General features: G+C 46.4%; 1 protein-coding gene across 1 annotated transcript; it reads right to left on the reverse strand.

Annotated features, from left to right (window-relative positions):
* Positions 1-11,005: 11,005 nt before the first annotated feature.
* Positions 11,006-24,469, reverse strand: Chct1 (CHD1 helical C-terminal domain containing 1). Its single transcript, XM_070026730.1, has 6 exons — positions 24,315-24,469; positions 21,190-21,291; positions 20,754-20,929; positions 20,294-20,393; positions 17,342-17,537; positions 11,006-11,279 (listed from the first exon to the last, which is right to left on the reverse strand). The coding sequence occupies exons 1-6, from the start codon at positions 24,387-24,389 to the stop codon at positions 11,194-11,196; spliced, it is 735 nt and encodes a 244-aa protein (XP_069882831.1). The 5' UTR covers positions 24,390-24,469; the 3' UTR covers positions 11,006-11,193.
* Between the last annotated feature and the right edge of the window lie 20 nt (positions 24,470-24,489).

Raw genomic sequence — 24,489 nt, forward strand, 5'->3', positions numbered from 1 at the left:
CCTTGTTTCTCTGTAGTAACTTCTGCCCAGATATTTTTGCATTATGAAATAAAGGATTTAATGGTCTTTGTTTCTAGCCCATAGAATATGTTTCATAGAATATGAAAATAGAAGAAACCTTTCATGATAGTACATGCTTATGGTCCCAGCTACTAAGATAACAGGATCTCTTGAGCCTACAATTTCAAGGTCGGCCTACGTACTGTTGCAAGATCCTATCTTTTAAAAATAGGCATAAGGGCACCAGGCACCAGTGGCTCAATGCCGCTAATCCTAGCTACTCAGGAGGTTGAGTTCAAAGCCAGCCTGAACAAGAAAGTCCCTGAAACTCTTATCTCCAATAAACCACCAGAAAACCAGAAGTGACTGTGGCTCAAGTAGTAGAGTGCTAGCCTTGAGCTGAATAGCTGAGGGACAGCACCCAGGCCCAGAGTTCAGGCCCCATGACTGACCAACAACAAAAGCAGCTACAATTTTAGAAATACAATGAGTATTATGTGGCAGGTTGTTTTTTCTTTTATTTTTACCACAAATGGAAAGCTGAATAATAAACACATTCCTAAAGTATGAAACTTTTGGCCAAAACTTTGTAAATTTTAAGGATGATTTGCTAAATGGCAGTTAATATTAACTGCCATTTTTTATGTTTTCCCCAGGATATATAGCCTTGTTGCTTCTAAATTTATATAGCTGGATAGTAAAGTTACTACTGGAAAGATTCAATAAGTGCTTCTTTTAGTTGTATTTTTGCTTTAAAAGTTAATGCCTATTTCACCTCTTGGGTTTGGAAGACCTCAAGTTACCAGAAAAAGAATTCCCTAAAATAGGATATTTGGATTACTTTCCAGCTTGAACACTAGTAGTTTTTTGTCCATGAATCTCAGGAATGTTTTGGACAGAAAACTGGTTTTACCCTGTTGATCTGAAGGAGTGTGCTTTAGGAGTACTAAATAATACTATTCTTAATTGCAGCCCTAGGTATTTATAGCATGAGTGGCCTTAGTGAGTTCATTGAAGTGCACATGTTTTTCAAAAGTAAAATTTAAGATTAAATATATACGCTATATATAGATATCTAGAAAACTTGGTTTGTAGTGCACAGTTAAGTGTTGGATCACTAAATAACCATTGCAGGTACCATTTATGTAACATCTGTATATTTCTTTTATGGAAAGATATGTTGCCATGGTAACCAAAACATTTCAATTTATCTACTTTTATGATGTGAATGAATGCTACATTTTATTAAATATTACCAGGTCAGTACTATTTTTATACTTTAAGCAACAGGGGATTTTAGTTTTAATGGCTCAAGATACAAAGGACTTAATGGAACAATGAAAAACACATTACTAACATTCTTTATAGGAAAATCCCCACTTCTAGTGCCACAGTAATTTCTATAGAAATATCTAAGGTCATTAATAGATTTTTGAAGACAGTTCATTGTGTCAGAGTGACCTTTCATATCATTCTCACTGACTTGTAGCGCCCACCATTATTTGTAACTTAAACCATACTAAGTATGTTTGTAACCAGCATTGTGATATATTCTGTACTTGTATTGCTAAAAAATGAATTATTGACCCAATAAATATAGTGTTCCTGCATTCATAGTCTGTCTGTTTCCAATTGAGTTGTGATTGCTTTTGGTTGGGAGTCAGGATGTTTAAATTTTGTGCTGTTTTTATTATGTGAGAGAAATAGTTGGAACCAAAACAAACGTGTTGATATTCGGGGAAATTGAGATGGATAGTAGAGGAGGTCATGGCAACAGCATCTGGAGATGGTGCTATTGAAAATACTTAGGAAATGACAGAACACTAAAATGCATGGGGATTTTTTTTTACTGTGCTTATGAAAGTGACAACCACTCTTTTCCCTAGCCTTCCTACGTAAAGGATAAAATTGTTTGATAAGAGGCCTGGTAAAGTTCGGAATGACAGAGAAAGTCCAACATTCAGATTTGAGTTTCAGTTCCAGCTCTGCCTCTGAACTCTAGGAATTTGTGTCATTACAACCCTGTGTTTCATTTCCTCATTTTGAGGGTCACACTAGGTCTTTAAAGAAGTCTAAGCTGGGCACAAGTGGCTCACACCTGTAATCCTAGCTACTCAGGAGGTGGAGATCTGAGAATCATGGTTTGAAGCAAGGCCAGGCAGGAAAGTCCGTGAGACTCTTATCTCCAATAAACTACTTAGAAAAAGCCAGAAGTGATTCTGTGGCTCAAAGTGGTAGAGCGCTAGCCTTGAGCAGAAAAGTTCGAGGATAGCACCCAAGCCCTGATTTCACATCCCACGACTGGAGGGGGAAAAAAAACTACCATGAAACAGCACAAATCTTAATAAGCACTCAAAACACTGTTACAGGGTGGCACTAAACTTTTTTACATCTACATGACTGAAACTTTGAACATATTTTTTCCTCCTACATGGCATGCTATTTCCTGGGTAATGTCTTAGTTCGTCTGTTAAGGAAAGTTTAAGTGTGCGTGTTGCCATTTCTTGTTAATGCAGCTTTGTTAATTGCCATTGGGCTGGGAAGGTGGCTCAGTGGTAGAGTGCTTGCCTTACATGCATGAGGCCCCGGGTTCAATTCCTCAACACTACATAAAACAGAAAAGGCCAGAAGTGGCACTGTGGCTCAAGCAGTAGAGTGCTAGCCTTGAGCTGAAGAGCGCCCAGGCCCAAAGTTCAAGCCCCATGACTAACAACAACAACAAATTGCCATTAATATTTGGGAGTGCTAACATTACTTCCAGTTTATAAACTGCTGTTTTGTACATTTATTTAACAAACTTCACAGTTTGCCATTCTAGATATGTTAGCAAACCATACTCATATTTTAGACATACTTTTTCTAGTTAACATTCAAAAATAGGGATGTAGTTCAATGGTAGAATATATGCTTAGGATGCATAAGGCTCTGGGTCAGCACAAAAACCAAACACAAATCTCCCGACACCTATTAGGATAGCTATTCTAAAACAAGACCAACTATTGGTTAGGATGCATTGTAAACTGGTAAGTCTGCTATGTAAAGTGTGTAAGACTCCTTGAAGTTTTTAGGTAGATCTCAACTATAATTTCTTTTTTCTTTTTTTATTTTTGGGGGGGACAGGGGTTCCAGTCGTGGGGCCTGAACTCTGCTGTCCCTCAGCTCTTCAGCTCAAGGCTAGCGCTCTACCACTTGAGCCACAGCGCCACTTCCAGCTTTTTTTTTTTTTTTTTGCTTATGTGGTGCTGAGGAATCGAACCCAGGGCCTCATGCATGCAAGGCAAGCGTTCTACCATTGAGCCACCTTCCCAGCCCCTCAACTATAATTTCTATACCCAGATCTATAGCCAGAAGACCTGAAAAGAGCCAGGTGCCAATGGCTTACATTTATAATCCTAGCTACTCAGTCTGAGATCTGAGGATAAATGTTCTAAGTCAGCCCAGGTAAACAAATCTGCAAGACTACCCCCAATTAACTACCAAAAAACCCCAGAAAAACAAAAACCCATAACTGGAGGTGTGGCTCAAGTGATAGGTGTGAACAAAAATGTTTGAGAGGGCTGGGAAGGTGGCTCAGCGGTAGAGCGCTTGCCTTGCATGCTCGAGGCCCTGGGTTCGATTCCTCAGCACCACATAAGCAAACAGAAAAAAGCCGGAAGTGGCGCTGTGGCTCATAGTGGTAGAGCGCTAGCCTTGAGCTGAAGAGCTGAGGGACAGCACCCAGGCCCAGAGTTCAGGCCCCACGACCGGACCCAAAAAAAAAAAAAAAAAAAAAATGTTTGAGAGCTCAAGGCCCTGAATTCAAGCTCCAATACCAGAACACACAAGTTGAAAGGATTTCAAACCAGTAATTCTGGCCACAGTTTCATAGCAACATTATCTGCAATAGCTAAAGTGGATAAAACAAACCCAAATATTTATCAATAGAGGAAGAGTTAGTTGCCTATACTGGAAATGAAATATTTAGCCTTGAAAGGAAAATTTACAGGGCACCAGTGGCTCATGCCTGTAATCCTCACAACTCAGGAGGCCAAAATCTGAGCATCACAGTTCAAAGCCAGCCCAGGCAGGAAAGTCTACATACTTATCTCCAGTTAATCTCCAGAAAACCAGAAGTGGCGCTGTGGCTCAAATGGTAGAATACTAGCCTTGTGCATAAAGAGCCCAGGGACAGTGCCCAGGCCCTGAGTTCAAGCCCTACAACCAACAACAACAACAAATAAAGGAAATTTTGATGATGTATGCTACAACATGAATAAACCATGAAGACCTGCAAAGTGAAATTAGTCAAACAGTTACTGTGTGGTTTCAATTATGTGAGGTATATAAGGTGGTCAGATTCACAAAAGCAGAAGGGGCTGGGAAGGTGGCTCAGTGGTAGAGTGCTTGCCTTGCATGTATGAGGTCCTGGATTCGATTTCTCAGCACCACATAAACAGAAAAAGCCGGAAGTGATGCTGTGGTAGAGTGCTAGCCTTGAGCTGAAGAGCTGAGGGACAGTGCCCAGGCCCAGAGTTCAGGCCCCACGACCGAACCAAAACAAAACAAAAAAAAACAAGAAGAAAACTGTTGCTTAGTATAAGGTATAGTTTCTGTTTGGAAGGTGAGAAAGTTCTGAAGATTGGATGTATAATATGAGCATAAGTAACACCAGTAAACTGTACACTTAAAAATATTTAAGATTAAGCCGGGCGCCGGTGGCTCACGCCTGTAATCCTAGCTACTCAGGAGGCTGAGATCTGAGGATCGCGGTTCAAAGCCAGCCCGGGCAAGAAAGACCGTGAGACTCCTATCTCCAATAAACCACCAGAAAACCGGAAGTGGTGCTGTAGCTCAAGTGGTAGAGCGCTCGCCTTCAGCTGAAGAGCTGAGGGACAACGCCCAGGCCCAGAGTTCAAGCCCCACGACCGACAAAAAAAAAAAAAAAAAATATATATATATATATATATATATATTTAAGATTAGGCGCTGGTTGTTCACGCCTGTAATCCTAGCTCTTCAGGAAGCTGAGATCTGAGGATCACTGTTCAAACCCAGCCTGGGCAGGAAAGTCCATGAGATTGTGGCTCAAAGTGATAGAGCAATAGCATTGAGCAAATAAAGTCAGGGGCAGGGCTGGGAATGTGGCTTAGTGGTAGAGTGCTTGCCTAGCATGCAGGAAGCCCTGGGTTCGACTCCTCAGTATCACATAAACAGAAAAAGCAAGAAGTGGTCCTTTGGCTCACGTGGTAGAGTGCTAGCCTTGAGTAAAAGAAGCTCAGGGACAGTGCCCAGGACTGGCAAAAAAGAAAAAGACAAAACAAGTTTATTTTGTGTATATTTTATTACGATTTTTAAAAATGACAAACATATCCAATTTGTGTAGACTGTTAGGTCAGATTAAGTCAAATAGAGTTTGAAAAAAGAAAAAACATGAAAACCTGAATGATCACTTCACAACTGTGATTTCTCAATTAGAACTTTGATACAACCTGTCAAAAGTTGGTTTGCATTCACGGACTGGGATGTAGCTCAGCGGCAAAGCACTTGCCTAGCAAGTGCAACGTCCTGGGTTCAATCCCCAGTACCAAAAAAGAAAAGACAGGGGCTGGGAAGGTGGCTCAGTGGTAGAGCACTTGCCTTGCACGCATAAGGCCCTGGGTTCAATTCCTCAGCACCACATAAGCAAAAAGCCAGAAGTGGCGCTGTGGCTCAAGTGGTAGAGCGCTAGCCTTGAGCTGAAGAGCTGAGGGACAGGGCCCAGGCCCCAGAGTTCAGGCCCCACGACTGGACCCGCCCCCCCCCAAAAAAAAAAAAAAAGACAAAAATAAAGTTGGTTTGCATTCAAATTCCTGCTCAGCCCCACACTAGGCCTCTCCCACTCCCCGCCCCCCCCCCCCCCCCGCCATTGTTCCTTAGTTTTCTTTTCTTCATGTTAAATTGTTTTGTCTTGTTTTGTTTTTGGATCCAGTCATGGGGCCTGAACTCTTGGCCTGAATGCTGTCCCTCAGCTCTTCAGCTCAAGGCTAGCACTCTACTACTTGAGCCACAGTGCCATTTCCAGCTTTTTTTCTTTTTGCTTATGTGGTGCTGAGGAATTGAACCCAGGGCCTCAGGCATGCAAGGCAAGCGCTCTACCACTAAGCCACCTTCCCAGCCCCATGTTAAATTGTTTTTGACTCATCTCTGGGCCCATGCTCTGTATGTACTACATTGGTGTCAGATTAATCAAATTTCTTTACACAATAGAGAGAGGAAAGGATCATTTGAAAATTACCTTTCAGGGGCTGGGAAGGTGGCTCAGTGGTAGTGCATGCATGAGGCCCTGGGTTCGATTCCTCAGCACCACATAAGCAAAAAGAAAAAAGCCGGAAGTGGCGCTGTGGCTCAAGTGGTAGAGCGCTAACCTTGAGCTGAAGAGCTGAGGGACAGCGCCCAGGCCCAGAGTTCAGGCCCCACGACCGGACCCCCCCCCAAAAAAAAAGAAAAAAGAAAATTACCTTTCAATGAAATGATAAAGCAGTTACTTAGTATGTACAAGGTCCTGGGTTCAAACCCTAGCATTGGGGAAAAGAAGAGAGAGAGAGAGAGTGAGAGAGAGAGAGAGAGAGAGAGAGAGAGAGAGAGAGAGAGAGAGTTAACAGAGGTAATAGAGCAGTCTGTAGTCTCAGCTCTTAAAAGGCTGAGGCAGGCGATACAGGCCAACTTGGACTAAGTAGTGAAACCAATGTCAAAAAAAACAAAAACAGGCTCTATTTGGGGGAGGAAGGTGAGTGGAAAGGATGAATATAGTCAAAGTAACATTAAATGATTAGTGATAGGGGTGGGTGAGGTAGATGGGTACATTGCATGCATGTATTTAAAGGTCATAATAAAATCTCCCTTGTACAACTAAAGTTTGCTAATAAAAATATTAAGGGCTGGGAATGTGGCCTAGCAGGAGAGTGCTTGCCTAGCCCTGAGCTGGATTCCTTGGCACCACATAAACACAAAAAGTGGTGCTGTGGCTCAAGTGGTAGAGTGCTAGCCTTGAACAAAAGAAGCTCAGGGACAGTGCCCAGGACCTGAATTCAAGCCCCAGGACTGGCAAAAAATAATAATAATAATTAATTAATTAAAAAGTAATCCACCTAAAGTCCTTCCTCCCCTACCCACACACACACACTGGAATGAAGTTTACCTAGTATAGATTTGGTCATTCAAATTAAGCCTTTTAGTTTTTTAGAAATATGATCTCCCTAAATGCAGCTTTTATGAGAAGAGGGTGAGAGTTCAGGGAGGCAGGAGGCAGGTGTTTACAGGAGAAGAAAGACTTCAGAGTCCAGAGACGCTGCCTTTTACTAGCTGTGGGGCCTGAGGCAAATCCTCCTTTTTTGAGTGTGGCTGCTCATCTGTAAGGTAGACACTACCTGTCTCTTGAGTTATGAATATCAAATGCCTCGGTCAGTACTGGCTCATTACAGACACTCTGGAAATGTTTGTTCCTTTCTTGCAAGAGGGAAGCAGAAACTCAAGCTCTTCAAACTAAAATATATATGCTTGTATAGATAGAAGAATCAATCCCTCCACAAAAGATGGTGCCCATATGAATCAGCTGGTACCAAGAACCATGCTGTTATTCAAAGTTCAGGTAATGTAACATATGAGGGATATAACTTTTTTTTTTTTTGGGGGGGGGTCCAGTCGTGGGGCCTGAACTCTGGGCCTGGGCATTGTCCCTCAGCTCTTCAGCTCAAGGCTAGCAGTCTACCACTTGAGCCACAGCGCTACTTCTGGCTTTTTCTGCTTATGTGGTGCTGAGGAATCGAACCCAGGGCCTCATGCATGCAAGGCAAGCGCTCTACCACTGAGCCACCTTCCCAGCCCCAAGGGATATAACTATTTTATAAAAACAAAAAGCACTACCTGGACACTGGTGGCTCCTACCTGTAATCCTAGCTACTCAGGAGGCTGAGATCTGAGGATCATGGTTCAAAGCCAGCCCGGGCAGGAAAGACTGTGAGACTCCTATCTCCAATAAACCACAAGAAAACCGGAAGTGGCGCTGTAGCTCAAGTGGTAGAGCGCTTGCTTTTAGCTGAAGAGCTGAGGGACAGCACCCAGGCCCAGAGTTCAAGCCCCAAGACTGACCAAAAAAAAAAAAAAAAGCAAGGTATTCAGAGTATGGGAAGTTTAAAATAGCGTGTGGATATAAGCTAGGCCATATTGAGCAGGTTACGTTTGCATACAAATTTGAATGCATGAAAGAGTCATATGTCCAAAAAGAAATGTACTCTTTATCTGACTTATGTAACTGTAACTCCTCTGTATATCACATTTATAACAACAATTTTTTTTAATTTGAGGGCAATGAAGAAGTTAGCCAAGTGAGAATCTTGTGGAAGAGGATTCCAGAGTGCAGAAACAGCCCGTGAAAAAGTCTGAAGTCCTAAACAAGGAGCTATGGCCTGTATCTAGAATGTCCTCCAAAGGTCCAGGTATTCAAGGTTTAGCTCTATTATGAGGTAATGGAAACTCCTAAAAGGTGGAGCCTAGCTGGACGCCAGTGGCTCACGCCTGTAATCCTAGCTACTCAGGAGACTGAGATCTGAGGATCAGGGTTCAAAGCCAGCCCGGGCAGGAAAGTCCATGAGACTCTTATCTCCAAATTAGCCACCAGAAAACGAGAGGTGGTGCTGTGGCTCAAGTGGTAGAGTGCTCACCTTGAGCTGAAGAGCTCAGGGACAGCACCCAGGCCCAGAGTATAGACCCCATGACCGATAAGTAAATAAAAATTAAAAAAAAAAAAACAGATACTTGGGTGAAATGAGCGGTTGGTTTTAAGCAGATGATGTGCCTTTTTTTTTTTTTTGTCAGTTGTGGGGCTTGAACTCTGGGCCTAGGCCCTGTCTCTCAGCTCTTCAGCTCAAGGCTAGCACTCTACCACTTGAGCCATGGCACCACTTCCGGGTTTTTCTGCTTATGTGGTGCTGAGGAATCAAACCCAGGCCTCATGCATGCAAGGCAAGCACTCTACCACTGAGCCTGATGTGCCTTTTTGAAATCATAGATCCTTCTCAATAAAAAGAGGGTTCCAAAGCCAGCCTTCACCGCTCTCCTGTATCTATCTTTCTTTCTCTTTTTCTTTTTTGTCAGTTGTGAGGCTTGAATTCTGAGCTTGAGTGCCCCTGAGCTCTTCAGCTCAAGGGGAGTGTTCTACCAGTTCAGCCACAGTGCCACTTCCGTTTTTCTGGTGGTTACTTGGAGCCAGCCCGGGCTGGCTTTGAACTGTGATCCTCAGATCTCAGCTTCCTGAGTAGCTAGGATTACAGGTGTGAGCCTCTGGCCCCTGACTCTCTCCTGTATTTTTAGGCTTTGTGACTTTTCTCTGGGCTTATAGGACACTCCAAGTGACTTCTTTTGCACATACCATCAGCCCTGGCTGGAAGAAGGCAGATGTATTATCCCACAATTACTCTAGGTGGCGGTGTTGCCTGCAACATAGGGATCTCTCTTTTTGGTTCTTTGCCTAGGATGGATTAAATCTCTCAGGAATAGGAAAAGTTCCCTCCAATCAGCCTGTCCTTCTCTCCCAATGTTCACTGCTGGGGCTGGGAAGGTGGCTCAGTGGTAGAGTGCTTGCCTTGCATGCATGAGGCCCTGGGTTCGATACCTCAGCACCACATAAGCAAAAAGAAAAAAGCCGGAAGTGGTGCTGTGGCTCAAGTAGTAGAATGCTAGCCTTGAGCTGAAGAGCTGAGGGACAGCGCCCAGGCCCCACGACCAGAACCCCCCCCCCAAAAAAACAAAAAAAAACCAATGTTCACTGCTTTGTCAAAACTGCCATTTTCTCTTCTTTTCCCTTTCCTTCCTTCCTTCCTTCCTTCCTTCCTTCCTTCCTTCTTTCCCTCCTTCTTACCTTTCTTTCTTTCTTTCTTTCTTTCTTTCTTTCTTTCTTTCTTTCTTTCTTTCTTTCTTTCTTCTTTCTTTCTTCCTTCTTTCTTTCTTTCTTTCTTTCTTTCTTTCTTTCTTTCTTTCTTTCTTTCTTTCTTTCTTTCTTTCTTTCTTTCTTTCTTTCTGGGTCATGGGGTTTGAATTTGGGGCCCAGGCACGGTCCCTGAGCTTTTTTGCTCAAAGCTAGCACTCTTCCACTTTGAGTAACAGTGCAGCTTCGGGTTTTGTGGTCTTCAGTTGGAGATAAGAGTGTCATAAACTTTTCTGCCCACCCTGGCTTTGAATTGTGATCCTCAGATCTGAGCTGCTTGAGTAGCTAGGATTACAGGTGTGGCCACCAGAAAATGCCTGATAGATATTATATGATCAGATACACATAGGTATTGCACTTTTTGTTCCTTTCCTAAGAATATCCTCCTTTGGTCTCACTGTGTGTGAATGCTTAGAGACCTATATATAATTTATCATGTCCCAGTGTACTTTACTTATTTATTTACTTATTTGTTTGTTTGTTTGTTTATTGTTGGTTGTGGAGCTTGAACCCTGGACATGGGCGCTGTCCCTTAGCTCTTCAGCTCAAGGTGAGCACGCTACGACTTGAGCCACAGCACCACCTTCAGTTTTCTGGTGGTTCATTGGAGATAAAAGTCTCCCAGGCTTTCCTGCCCAGGCTGGCTTTGAATCATGATCCTCAGATCTCTGCCTTCTGGGTAGCTAGGGTTACAGGTGTGAGCCATCACCTAGCTATACTTTTATTTTTTGTTTTTAACCATCTAATGTGTTTACTTGTAGATTTAGAGATTCGTTCTGGCTACCACAAGTGAGGGAGACCATGCAGCCTATGTTTCTCTGGGTCTGGCTAGATATATCTATATATAGATAGATAGATATAGATATATCTATCTATCTATCTATCTATCTATATATATATATCGTACTATAATTTTTTTCCAAGATTTTCCATTTTGTTATAATTCTTTCTGATGGATGAGTAGAATTCCTTTGTCCATAGGTGAAGTGTCTGCCTTCTTAGAAAGTGACTGGCATGTACATTATAAACAAATAAAAATGAACAAAATAATGACTATTATCCAAGTAAAGCAGAACTGTCTTAACCATGTTTATTTCCCACCCAATGAATTAAGAGCTGAGCATCCTTCTGGTAAGGACGATTTCTTCTTTCCCCTCTTTAGTCCCACCTAGAGCTCTCCAGGAGCTGACATATTAAAGCCGCAGCGTGCTCAGTTGCAGGGGGAGCTGGCCCTTTTGTCCCGGCGGGTCCTCTTAGGGGCAGCTCTCTGGAGTTTCGGGAGCCCCCTTAATCCTTTGCCTCTTGAGTTTTGTCTTTTGAGGAAGTTTCTTTAAATGATCTGAAAGAGGGTTTAGAGGACGTCTTGAGGACATCATGAATAGCGAGGGCTCTCGGATAACAGGGTAGACATAGGGTGGACAAGGGAGCAGAGAGGAAGGTGACATCTTACCTCATCTTCAGCTATGTCCCTTACTATCTTTCCCCCGAAACCCTCCTGCCTGCGAGGCAGGAGGCTGGCCTCACTCACCCTGGTTTAAACCTAAAGGTTCCCACACAAGCACCGTGCAAAGCCTTACAGTAGGTTAGGGACACAGCACAGACCCAAGTATTCTGGCCTCTGGCTTCATGTTCTTATTCCTCCCTGATTCTTTCTTGGGTCTTCTGACCCAATTATCAGTATTTGGCAAACACCCGTGACTTTTGCATGTACCATCAGCAAGTTTCATGGTCCTCCTTCCCTCCAGGTCTGGGGCTTGAACTCAGGGCCTGGGTACTGTCGTTGAGCTTTGTGTTGAAGACTAGAGTGCGACCACTTGCGACACAGCTCTACTTCTACTTAATTGGAAATATTGTGGAACTTCCTACCTGGGCTGGCTTTGAACCATGATCTTCAGATCTCAGCTTCTTGAGTAGCTAGGATTACAGTCATGAGGCACTGGCACCTGGCTCCATCACTGAGTTCGTTTTGTTTTGTCAGTTGTGGGGCTTCTTGAACTCTGGGCCTGGGCTCTGTGCCTCAGCTCTTCAGCTCAAGGCTAGCGCTCTACCACTTGAGCCACAGCACTGCTTCTGGTTTTTCTGAGTTGTTTAATGGAGATAAGAGTCTCACAGGGGCTGGGAAGGTGGCTCAGTGGTAGAGCGCTTGCCTTGCATGCAAGAGGCCCTGGGTTCGATTCCTCAGCACCACATAAGCAAAAAGAAAAAAGCCGGAAGTGGTGTTGTGGCTCAAGTGGTACAGCGCAAACCTTGAGCTGAAGAGCTGAGGGATAGCGCCTAGGCCCAGAGTTCAGGCCCCACGACCAGACCACCCCCCCCCCCCAAAAAAAAGAGTCTCACAGCCTTTCCTGCCTGGGCTAGTTTTGAACCATGCTCCTCAAATCTCAGCCTCCCGAGTAGCTAAGATTACAGGCGTGAGCCACTGGCACCCAGCTTTCCATCATCAAGTTTTAATCAAGATAGGAACATAGTGTTCAAGACACACCACTCATGATACTATTATTTATGTATGCTGGTCTTGAGGCTTAAACTCAGGGCCTTGGCACTGTTTCTTATCTTCTATCACTCAAGGCTGGCACTCTATCTATAACTATAGTTATAGTTCCACTTCTGGCTTTTTGGTAGTTCATTGGAGTTAAGACTCTCACAGACTGTCCTGCCTGGGCTGGCTTGGGACCGTGATCCTCAGATCTCAACCCCTTGAGTAGCTATGATTATAGGCATGAGCCACTGGTGTCTGGCCTGCCATGTTACTTTTAATTACAGGGTATATAGTCAGCCTACAAATGGTATTCACCATGTCCTATGTACTTTTTCATGCAACGATGATATGAACACAACCTCCCCACTATTGTATTCTAGCCCAGAAATGAGCTGGGGATGTAGCTCAGCATTACACTGATTGCTTAGCATATGTGAGGCACTAGGTTCAATCCCCAATACTGAAATAAAAGATCATCAGGACTTTGAATCGGAAGTTGTGTTTATAGGTAGAGAAGCAAGCTGTAAAACAACAAGAAAAAAGAAAAAAAAAGTGGACCAATTCCTAGTGCAATAGCCTGATCTCTCTGAAAGTTTAAGAATACAAAAAAGCTGGGCTCCAGCGGCTCACACCTGTAATCCTAGCTACTCAAGAGGCTGAAATCTGAGGATCATGATTCAAAGCCAGTCCCGGCAGGGAAGTCCATGAGACTCTTATCTCCAATTAAACATTAGAAAACCAGAAGAGAAGCTGTGGCTCAACTGTAGAGTGCTTGCCTTAAGCTGAAGAGCTCAGGGACAGCGCCCAGGCCCACACCACCACCACCATCAACAGCAACAGCAAAGAACACAAAAAAGAGATTTTGTTGGATAAAAGATTAAGGAGATAGCCCGGTGAAATCTGTTTTGAAAAGCCAACGTGGGCTGGGAAGGTGGCTCAGTGGTAGAGTGCTTGACTTGCATGCCTGAGGCCCTGGGTTCGATTCCTCAGCACCACATAAGAAAAAAAAAAGGCGGAAGTGGCGCTGTGGCTCAAGTGGTAGAGCGCTAGCCTTGAGCTGAAGAGCTGAGGGACAGCGCCCAGGCCCAGAGTTCAGGCCCCACGACCGGACCTAAAAAAAAAAAAAAAATGAAAAGCCAACGTGACAGTTATCTCTGAAATTTGAATATGGTGTATTTAACTTATTATTTGAAATAAAATGTTGACCTGGAAAAGTTGATACCATTTATTTTAAAAAAGAAAGTTGAAATAAAAATTACATATAAGGGGTCTGGGAAGTTGGCTCAGTGGTAGAGTGCTTGCCTTGCATGCATGAGGCCCTGGGTTCAATACCTCAGCACCACATAAACAGAAAAAAGCTGGAAGTGGAGCTGTGGCTTAAATGGTAGGGTGCTAGCCTTGAGCTGAGATGCTGAGGAACACTGCCTAGGCTCACAGTTCAGCCCCAATGACCGACACAAAACAAAACAAAACAAAACAACAAAAACAAAAATTACACATAAGGGGCTGGGAAGATGGTTCAGTGGTAGAGTGCTTGCCTTGCATGCATGAGACCCTGGGTTAGATTCCTCAGCACCACATAAGCAGAAAAAACTGGAAGTGACATTGTGGCTGCAGTGGTAGAGCGCTAGCCTTGAGCTGAAGAGCTGAGGGACAGCAACCAGGCCCAGAGCTCAGGCCCCACAACTAACAAAAAAAAACCAAAACATATAAAGTCAGCCCAGGCAGGAAAGTCCGTGAGACTCTTATCTCCAATTAACCACCAGAAGTGGCACTGTGGCTCAAGAGGTAGAACAGTTTACCTTGAGCTGCAGAACTCAGAAACAGCACCCAGGCCTAGAGTTCAAGCCCCATGACTGAACTCAGCCTGGGTAGGCTGAGGCAGAGGATAAAAACTTCTAGATAAGGCTGGGAATGTGGCTTCGTTGTAGAGTGCTTGCCTAGCATGCAGGAAGCCCAGGGTTTGATTCCTCAGTACCACATAAACAGAAAAAGCCAGAGTGGAGCTGTGACTCTCAAGTGGTAGAGTGCTAGCTTTGAGCAAAAGAAGCTTAAGGACAGTACCCATGATCTGGAAAAAAAGAAAAAGAAAAAGAAAGAAAGAAAGAAAGAAAGAAAAAGAAAGAAAGAAAGAAAGAAAGAAGAGGGGGGAAGAGGGGTTAAGAGGGATGGAGGGAGAGAGAGAGGGATAGAGAGAGAAAGAGGGAGGGATGGAGGGAGAGAGAGAGAGAGAGAAAGAGAGAGAGAGAGAGGAGAGGAGAGCTCTGGTAAGTGAGTGGTAGGACAACAGCTTTGAGTGAAGAGCTAAGATACAGTGCCCAGGCCCCAGTACCAGCACACACACACACACACACACACACACACACACACACACACTCACACACACACACACACTCTTTTAATAATTGCTTGAAGGGTTGGAGATACAGTTGAGCAGTGGAAGGCTTGCTTAGCAAGCATGACAGTAAGGTCCTTGGGTTCTATCCTTAGCATCATATTTTTTTTTTCTAAAAACCAAACATCTTAGCCCGTCATCTAAGTCTTTCTCTCATTCCACCCCTTCTTTATACCCCTCAATTCCTCCATTCCTTCCATTCACTGCCAGGCCCAGACTGCCCATTTTTGTGTACTGTCCCGTTTCCCCCCCCCCCTTTTTTTTTTGCCAGGACTGGGGCTTGAACTCAGGGCCTGGGCACTGTCCCTGAGCCTCTCTGCTAGCCTGTCTCAAAGCAAGTGAGCCACAGTGCCACTTCCACCTTTTTCTGTTTATGTGGTATTGACTGAAAAATCGAACTCATGTAATCTAGGCTAGCACTCTACTGCTCAGCCACATTTCCAGCCCCCATTCCCTTTCTTTTTTCTTTTCCCTTTTTTTTTTTTTTTTCTGTTGGTCATGGGGCTTGAACTCTGGGCTTGGGTGCTGTCCCTCAGCTCTTCAGCTCAATGTGAGAGCTCTACCGCTTGAGCCACAGCGCCACTTCTGGTTTTCAAGTGGTTTATTGGAGATAAGAGACTCACGGACTTTCCTGCCTGGGCTGGCTTTGAACTGTGATCCTCAGATCTCAGCCTCCTGAGTAGCTAGGATTACAGGCGAGAGCCACTGGTGCCCGGCTCCCCCTACTCCCTTTCTATAAAGCCTGTCCAGACCTGTGTCTAGTGGACACCTTGTCCTGATCAACACACACCCTTTGCCCTGTGGCCTGGGAGAATTCATCTATAGAAGGAGGTCAAAACCTGGCACCTCACTAGAAGGCTGTAGGGGGGGGCCACATGAGGCAAAAATTCAAAGCACCTGCCATAGAGACAGGCTGACCCAGAACACCAGAACTTGCTTGCCTATCTGATTCAGGGGCTCCTTGGCTGAGCATTGTCTGAGAGCAGCTTTTTATTCCCATTTGTTAATGTACGTAGGTCTTCGTGCTTGCTAGGCAAGTTTCTACCACTTGAGGCACACCCTAGTTTTTTTTTTGTTTTTGCTTATGTGGTGCTGGGGAATCGAACCCAGGGCCTCATGCATGCAAGGCAAGTGCTCTACCACTGAGCCACCTTCCCAACCCCACCCTAGTCTTTTGCCTTTTCTTCCCCCCCCCCCCCCCAAGGCCTTGCACTTTTGCTCAGGCTGGTTTCTCTGATCTCAATTCTCCTACCTCCACCTCTTCAAACAGCTGGATTACAGATGTGAACCACCATGTCCGACCCTGTCCATCATTCTTGGAAGTATTGCCGTTTACTTCTTTTTTTTTTTGTCGGTCGTGGGGCTTGAACTCTGGGCCTGGGCGCTGTCCTTCAGCTCTTCAGCTCAAGGCGAGCGCTCTACCACTTGAGCTACAGCGCCACTTCCGGTTTTCTGGTGGTTTATTGGAGATAGGAGTCTCTCGGTCTTTCCTGCCCGGGCTGGCTTGGAACCGTGATCCTCAGATCTCAGCCTCCTGAGTAGCTAGGATTACAGGCGTGAGCCACCAGCGCGCCCGGCTAACCGTATACTTCTTGATTCATGCTGTAGACACCCTGACCCTGCACTGGGTTCTGGGCCTCCCTGGCTGCACAGTCCACGCCAGCTGCCATGAACCAGTAATTGCTCCTGCTGGGTCCTGGGCCCAGCAGCCCAGGTGGTGCCAGGTGCCCCTGAGGTCACCTGAGGCCTACTGTCCCTCAATAGCCCCTCCAGCTGGGCCTTCTGAGCACCTGAGTGCATCTTGGGCTCACCTGCTGAGATCTTCGGGCCACCTTGTTTGCCTTTACCTTCCGTGGCAGTAGCAGAGCATGGGCGGCATATGTGGCCCAGGAGCCAGTTCCAGAGATGGATAGGGCAACCATCTTCGTGTTCAGTGCATGGGAGGAGCCTTCATGGGTGCCAACTTGGCCTGAGTCCTCACTAAAGAGGCTCTATTCTCTCTGACTCCCCCAACCTCTGTGCAGACAAGCAATTACGGCAGTCATGGCCAAAGTGGTAGAGAAAGACATGGCCATGCTACGCTCCCTTTAAGAATGAGTCCCTTTCTTTTCCTTCTGCCCCACTGTATACAATAGTGTGAATTCTTATCTATGAATTCTTCATAGATACTGCATGGAGTCGGCCTGCTTGACCACTAAGAAACTGGCCACATCTTGCTTTTAGTCATAGGGGGAAATGGCTTTATTTGAATGTTAACTGAAAACTTCAGGATTCAAAACCATATATAAACTAGCCAGGCACTGATGGCTCACACTTATATCCTAGCAACCGAGGAGGCTGAGATCCAAGGATCATGGTTTGAAGCCAGCCCAGGCAAGAAAGCCTGTGAGACTCTTATCTCACAGAAGGATGAAGAGAAGGTGGGAAGGAGGAAAAAGACCTTATCAGTGTGGAGCAGAGGCTTCTGGCTGCTCCACCCACAAACCCCTGGTCCAGGCCCAACTTTGAACACCAAGTGGGGAATTACCTTTCCCCATGGAGTCCTGCTCCATCGGCTCCTCCAGCATGGCAGCACAGTGGCCTGGGGCCTGCATCTTGGACAGCCGCTCCTTCATGCCGCTGAGGTTACAGCGCAGCCCCCAGGCATCACACAGTTTGGGCAGGCTGTCCTCCTGGTCCACCAACAAGGATCTCTCTCGGGCGTCCACGGGCCAGAATGCCACCTGCAATGGAGCCACAGTCTTAAAGGAGGGGCAGTATGATTGCTATAGTACCTTTCCTGTGCTTGTGGAGAAACTGCTGCATCTGACTGTATGTCCCAGTTGACTAGGCCAGAAAGAAGATGAGCGTGTGTGTGTGTGTGTGTGTGCGCGCGTGCGCACGCACGTGTGCCAGTCCTGGGGCTTGAACTCAGGGCTTGGACACTGTCCCTGAGCCTTTCATGCTCAAGGCTAGCACTCTATCACTTGAGCCACAGTAAACTTCCTGCCTTTTCTGTTCATGTGGTACTGAGGAATCAAACCCAGGGCTTCCTGCATGCTACACAAGCACTCCACTAAGCCACATTCCCAGCTCCACTCCCCCAGCCTCCCCCCCCATTTTTTTTGGGGGGGGGGGTCCGGTCGTGGGGCCTGAACTCTGGGCCTGGGCGCTGTCCCTCAGCTCTTCAGCTCAAGGCTAGTGCTCTACCACTTGAGCCACAGTGCCATTTCCAGCTTTTTTTCTTTTTGTTTATATGGTGCTGAGGAATCGAACCCAGGGCCTCAGGCATGCAAGGCAAGCGCTCTACCACTGAGCCACCTTCCCAGCATTCTCCGCCCCCCCACACTTTTTTTTTTTTGGGTCCAGTTGTGGGGCCTGAACTCTGGGCCTGGGCGCTGTCCCTCAGCTCTTCAGCTCAAGGCTAGTGCTCTACCACTTGAGCCACAGCGCCACTTCCGGCTTTTTTCTTTTTTGCTTATGTGGTGCCGAGGAATCAAATCCAGGGTCTCAGGCATGCAAGGCAAGCGCTCTACCACTGAGCCACCTTCCCAGCATTCCCTCCCACCCCCCTGCTTTTTTTTTTAAACCTGTCCTAGAGTTTGAATGCAGGGCCTGGGCACTGTCCCTGAGCTTATTTTGCTCAAGGCTAGCACTCTACCACTTGAGCCACAGCACCACTTCTGGATTTTTCTGTTTATGTGGTACTGAGGAATTGAACTCAGGGCTTCATTCATGCTAGGCAAGCACTCTGCCTCTAAGCTACATTCCTAGCCCATTCCTGTATTAGTTTTAAATTGTACGTGTGTGTGTGTGTGTGTGTGTGTGTGTGTGTGTGTGTGTGTGTGTGTGTGTGTGTGTGTGTGTGTGTGTGTGTGTGTGTTCCTCCAGGCCTTGGCTTTGTCCTTGAGCTTTTTTGCTCAAAACTATTGCTCTGCCACTTGAGCCACAGCTCTACTTCAGCTCTTTTGGTGATTGTTTGGAGATAAAAAGTTTCACAGACTTTCTTGCCTAGGTTGGCTTCAAACTGCAGTCCTCAGGTTTCAGCCTCCTGAATGGTTAGGATTACTGGTGTTAGCTACCAGCACTCAGCTTAGCATGAGTTCTCCATCTTAATTTTCAAGCAAATTAGTAAATGCATACATTTTTTCTTTGGCTAGAATATTCTTTTTTTTTTTTTGGGTCCGGTCGTGGGGCCTGAACTCTGGGCCTGGGCGCTTTCCCTCAGCTCTTCAGCTCAAGGCTAGCGCTCTATCACTTGAGCCACAGCACCACTTCCAGCTTTTTTCTTTTTGCTTATGTGGTGCTGAGGAATTGAACCCAGGGCCTCAGGCATGCAAGGCCAGCACTCTACCACTGAGCTACCTTCCCAGCCCTGGCTAGAATTTTCTAATATGGTACTTTGTTTTCTTTTTCTTTTACTTTTTTTGAGACAAAGTTTCTTTATATAGCCCAGATTATTCTGTTGTTGTTGTTGTTGTTGTTATTGGTCTTGGGGCTTGAACTCTGGGTCTGGGTGCTGTCCCTGAGCTCTTCAGCTCAAGGCTAGTGCTCTACCACTTGAGCTACAGTGCCACTTCTGGTTTTCTGGGTGGTTTATTGGAGATAAGAGTCTTACAGCCTTTTCTGCCCAGGCTGGCTTTGAACCACGATCCTCAGGTCTCAGCCTCCTGAGCAGCTAGGATTACAGGCGTGAGCCACCACGCCCGGCTTCCAGATTGTTCTTGAACTCTCAATCAATCTTCTTACCCCAGTCTCTTAATCCTTTTGCCTCAACCTCCTGAGCACTGAAATTACAGGTGTGTGTCCCACATTTGGCTACTAGGGTCAATATTGACAGATATAAACCATACAAGCAAATGCCTTCTAGGATTCTCTGTGATTTTCATGTCTTGAGTCAAAAGTGGGTGAAGAACTATTCTAGGATGAAGCAGGGCATTAACAGCTACTGTCTTCAGCCATCTCCCCCACCCCACCCACGGCTCCTGACCATGGCTCTATGTCCTGGCCCCTGCCAACCTCAGAGTGAATAAATATCAAGAACTTGCTGCTTAAGCCAGGCGCTGGTGGCTCACGCCTGTAATCCTGGCTACACAGAAGGCTGAGACCTGAGGATCGCAGTTCAAAGCCAGCCTGCGCAGGAAAGTCCATGAGACTCTTATCTTCAATTAACCACAAGAAAACCGGAAGAGACGCTGTGACTCAAGTGGTAGAGCACTGGCCTTGAGCTGAAGAGCTGAGGGACAGCGCCCAGGCCCAGAGTTCAGGCCCCATGACCAAAAAAAAAAAAAAAAAAAAAAGAACTTGCTGCTGAGCCTCTTCCTTGGTCCTCAGGGCAGGGAAAGGGGACACAGTGGACTCAGGCAGAGCCATGGGTGGAGGCCAGAGGGTCCAGTCTGTATCAGAGAGCTATGCAATCCTAGCCTTCCCCACTGATGACATAAGAGGCAAGTGCACCAGGCCTCAGCTAGTCCCTGGAGGAACTTTCTCTAAAGCTCACCAGGAACTTGGCTGCCTGATTGGTTTTGGTGTACTTGTAGAGTCGGCGAAGCTGCTTTGCTTCCAGTTCTGAGAAGAGAGAGATGAATCGCCAGAGCATCCTGCAGGGAGACACCTCAGGATGAGTGAGGCCCAGTACCACCCTTTCTGCCTGTGGTCCAGGACCCATTCGGGGAGGAACAGGCAGGGAGGGGAGGGAGGTTGGGATCTGCAGAGCTGGAGTAGCATGTGCTGGTGCATTATTCTTAGGTGGCAGGGTGGGGTGTTTGTCCATGTGCACAGGTGAAGTGCAGTCAGTGCTACCCTATTGAATAGAGGGGCCCCGTTCCTTTCGCTCTGTCTCCTCCAACATCCCACCTCATCCGCATAAAGAGGGACTGAAGATCTTGACAAGGATGTGAACTTGAGCAAAGATGAATGGTATACACAGGGGATGAGGGGAAGGGCAGGAGGCTCCTTACTTCTTCCAGTGCTTAATTTCCCAGGCTCGGCAGTAATGCTGCAGAAAGGTGTTGATGTGGTCCCCCAGGACCTCGAGGCTCTTCTTCATGTACTTTAGCCTCTTCTTCTGAGGAAGGTCCTTGGGCAGGTTCAACTTGCGCAGGTACCTCTTCAATGGCCTTAGGTATTCTTTACACTGAGGAGACAGCAGGAAAGGTGAAGAGCTAAGGGGTGGGGAGTGGGGGGTAAAAGACAAAAGATGTATGGGCAGACTAGCCCAGCTGATTAGCCCTGCTGCAGCCCTTCCCAGCTCAGAAAGGGCTATGTGGGTTCAGCAAGGAGCCTCCCCAACAGTTGTGACAAGTAGGGAGATGAGTTGTGGGACTGAGGCCTGTCAGTTCCTCACAAAGGAATAGGAGACAGAGGCTTGTACTCAGAGTCTGACTCCTTACTCACAATTTTGAAGGTGTCCTGGTCCAGGCCCTTGGCATGGCGGACGAGTGAGTCTCCAGCGGGGATGGTGCTAGAGCTCCTCTCTAAGCAGGGCACACTGGTCACCTGGGAGGAAGCAGGTACAGTCAGCTGAGGACCTTGGGCCACTGCTCTGGAGGGGGCAGTGTTGGGAAAACCTTGGTTCAAATGGCAGCCAAAACCTCTCTCCATTGCCCTCTTCTTGACCCAGCACTGTTTGCAAAGAAACTTAGAGAATCTAGCCCAGGGGGTGAAAGGATCTAGATCCAAAATGGGCCCTAGGCAAAAGTGTGAGACCCTATCTGAAAAACTAAAGCAAAAAGGAATAGGGATATAGTTCTACCTCAAGTGGCAAAGTGCTTGTCTAGCAAGTATAGGTCCCGAGTTTAAACCCCACTACCACCAAAAACAAAAATAATCTTGAAATATTCTGATTCTTTTATAATACTAGTAGCATGTTATGCTAGGTATCTTTTTTTTTTGGGGGGGGGGTCCGGTCATGGGGCCTGAACTCTGGGCCTGGGCGCTGTCCCTCAGCTCTTCAGATCAAGGCTAGAGCTCTACCACTTGAGCCACAGCACCACTTCCGGCTTTTTTCTTTTTTTTGCTTATGTGGTGCTGAGGAATCGAACCCAGGGCCTCATGCATGCAAGGCAAGCGCTCTACCACTGAGCCACCTTCCCAGCCCCTATGCTAGGTATCTTTATAGAGCTCTTGATAAACATTAACTCCTTTTATTCTGTTACACATTCCTGGAGGTTACATATGATTACCTTTGGTTACAAATGAGAACACTAAGACATAAAAAGATTTCCAAGATTCCTTCAAGGAAAGATCAGGGGGGCTCATTTATTTATTTAGTTTGTTATTTGTACTAGTCCTTGAGGTTGAACTCTGGGTCTGGGCACTGTCTCTGAGGCTTAGTACTCAAGGGTAGTGTTTTACTACTTCAGCCATGTATCTTCTTTTTCTTGGTGGGGGAAGAGGGGCTAGTTAATTGGAGATATAACTCTCATGGACTTCCTTAGATCTCAGCCTCCTGAGTAGTTAGGATTATAAGCTTGAGCTACTGGTGTCTGACCTGTGAGTGTGTGTGTGTGTGTGTGTGTGTGTGTGTGTGTGTGTGTGTGTGTGTATGTGTGTGTGTGCATGTATGTATGTGTGTATGTGCCAGTATTGGGGTTTGAACTCAGGCCCTGGGCACTGTCTCTTAGCTTTTTGCTCAAGGCTGGTGCTATATCACAGCTCCACTTCTGGCTCTTTGGTGTTTAATTGGAGATGAGAGTCTCAGTGGACTTTCCTGTCTGGACTGGCTTTGAATCTCAATCCTCAGATCTCAGAATCCTGAGTAGCTTGATGATTACAGGTGTGAGCCATCAGTGCTTTATGTATTTTTCATTCAGTAAACATTTATTGACTACAGGCATATGTCTTTACATCTATACATTTAATGCCATGGCATGGATCTGAAGGACATAGTGTGACAGTGGCCACCAGAATCTTTTTTTTTTTTGGGTCCGGTCGTGGGGCCTGAACTCTGGGCCTGAGCGCTGTCCCTCAGCTCTTCAGCTCAAGGCGAGCGCTCTACCACTTGAGCCACAGCACCACTTCAGGCTTTTTTTCGTTTTGCTTATGTGGTGCTGAGGAATCGAACCCAGGGCCTCATGCATGCAAGGCAAGCTCTCTTCCACTGAGCCACCTCCCCAGCCCCCACCAGAATCTTTTGACAGCAAAAAAAAAAAAAAAAAAAAGTGGGGCAGGGCTGTGGGAATGTAGCTTAGTGGTAGAGTGCTTGCCTAGCATGCATGAGGCCCTAGGTTCAATTCCTCAGTACCACATAAACAGAAAAGGCTGGAAGTGGTGCTGTGGCTCAAGTGGTAGACCGCTAGCCTTGAGCAAAAGAAGCTCAGTTCGAGTCTCAAACTGGCAAAAAAAAAAAAAAAAAAGTAGGGCAAAGAGAATAGGCAATGTCTGGATTTGCATCCAACCTTCCACAAGCTGCTGTGTGTGTGTGTGTGTGTGTGTGTGTGTGTGTGTGTGTGTGTGTGTGTGTGTGTGTGTTGTGGGCCTGAACTCTGGGCCTGGGCCCTGTTCCTCAGCTCTTCAGCTCAAGGCTAGGGTTCTACTGCTTAAGCCACAGGGCCACTTCTGGCTCTTTCTGCTTGTGGTGCTGAGGAATCAAACTCAGGGCCCCATGCATGCAAGGCAAGCCCTCTACCACTGAGCCACCTTCCCAGCTCCAACAAGTTTCTTTTTTTTTTTTTTTTTTGGTTGGTCATGGGGCTTGAACTCTGGGCGTGGGCACTGTCCCTCAGCTCTTCAGCTCAAGGCAAGTGCTCTACCGCTTGAGCCACAGTGCCACTTCTGGTTTTCTAGTAGTTTATTGGAGATAAGAGTCTCACAGACTTTCCTGCCCGGGCTGGCTTTGAACCACGATCCTTAGATCTCACCCTCCTGAGTGGGTAGAATTACAGGCATGAGCCACTGGCGACCGGCCCCAACAAGTTTCTTAGCAACACCAGTGTTCTTTCCTATCTACTAGGGGGAAGAAAGATGTCCCATCCATCCAGACTCTGAAGGGAAAGGGCAGGGGAAGGTGTAGAAGTAGTGGGATCAGGGACAGACAGGTTCCTCCAGGCCCCTAAAGAGAGGGGACTTTGGATAACTTCAGAAAGGTAGGTGTCTAGGACACTGCCCAACTGCATCAGCACACACACACCACACATGTATGCACACATACTTAAACTGGACCCGCTAGCTAGCTTCTTGGCAGGATCACAGGTCTCTGATAAGCATATTTATCACCTTTTCCCCCTCTCTCCAGGTGCTGAGAATGAAAGCCAGATCCTCCAGGCAGGTCAGGCAAATGTCCTGCTCCTGGCCTACACCCTAGGTCATCTGTTTGAATGACTTATATTCTCTCCCTCTCTGGGCCTCTTGCTCACTCATGGAACCCCATTATTTCCCCCTTGTTCTCATTTTTGTTTTGTTTTGTTTTTCCTTCTACATCTCTACTTTTCCAAAACCCACCCACCTCTGGGAGGGACCTTCCTTTCCTTGTGTGTGTGTGTGGGGGGGGGTGTCCCTCATCGTCCCATCTTTCTGTTCACCTTCTCTAGTGGCTTGCCTCCACCCCCCTGCCCATCAGAACCCTCCATCTCCAGAGGGGTGCTGGAGGGCTCCATCCAGGCTGGCACTCCTCGGGTCCCCTCGGGCTTCTGACCCTCACAGCTTCTGTGACCTTGAGTGTCTCAGGGAGTGGACTGGTTGGCTCCAGAACTCCGA

This window comes from Dipodomys merriami, unplaced genomic scaffold (genome assembly GCF_024711535.1).
Source record: "Dipodomys merriami isolate MVZ:Mamm:240054 unplaced genomic scaffold, mDipMer1.0.p SCAF_19, whole genome shotgun sequence".
NCBI classification, from domain to species: Eukaryota; Metazoa; Chordata; class Mammalia; order Rodentia; family Heteromyidae; genus Dipodomys; species Dipodomys merriami.

What these genes read in the sequence shown, in the direction of transcription:
- Chct1 (XM_070026730.1), bottom strand. Translation starts at nt 24,389, where the DNA reads ATGGAGCCCTCCAGCACCCCTCTGGAGATGGAGGGTTCTGATGGGCAG. An exon ending in GAGGCAAGCCACTAGAGAAG is followed by an intron (nt 21,292 to 24,314) that starts GTGAACAGAAAG and finishes GCTTCCTCCCAG; the next exon opens with GTGACCAGTGTGCCCTGCTT. An exon ending in GCAGGACTCCATGGGGAAAG is followed by an intron (nt 11,280 to 17,341) that starts GTAATTCCCCAC and finishes ACCCTCTTTCAG; the next exon opens with ATCATTTAAAGAAACTTCCT.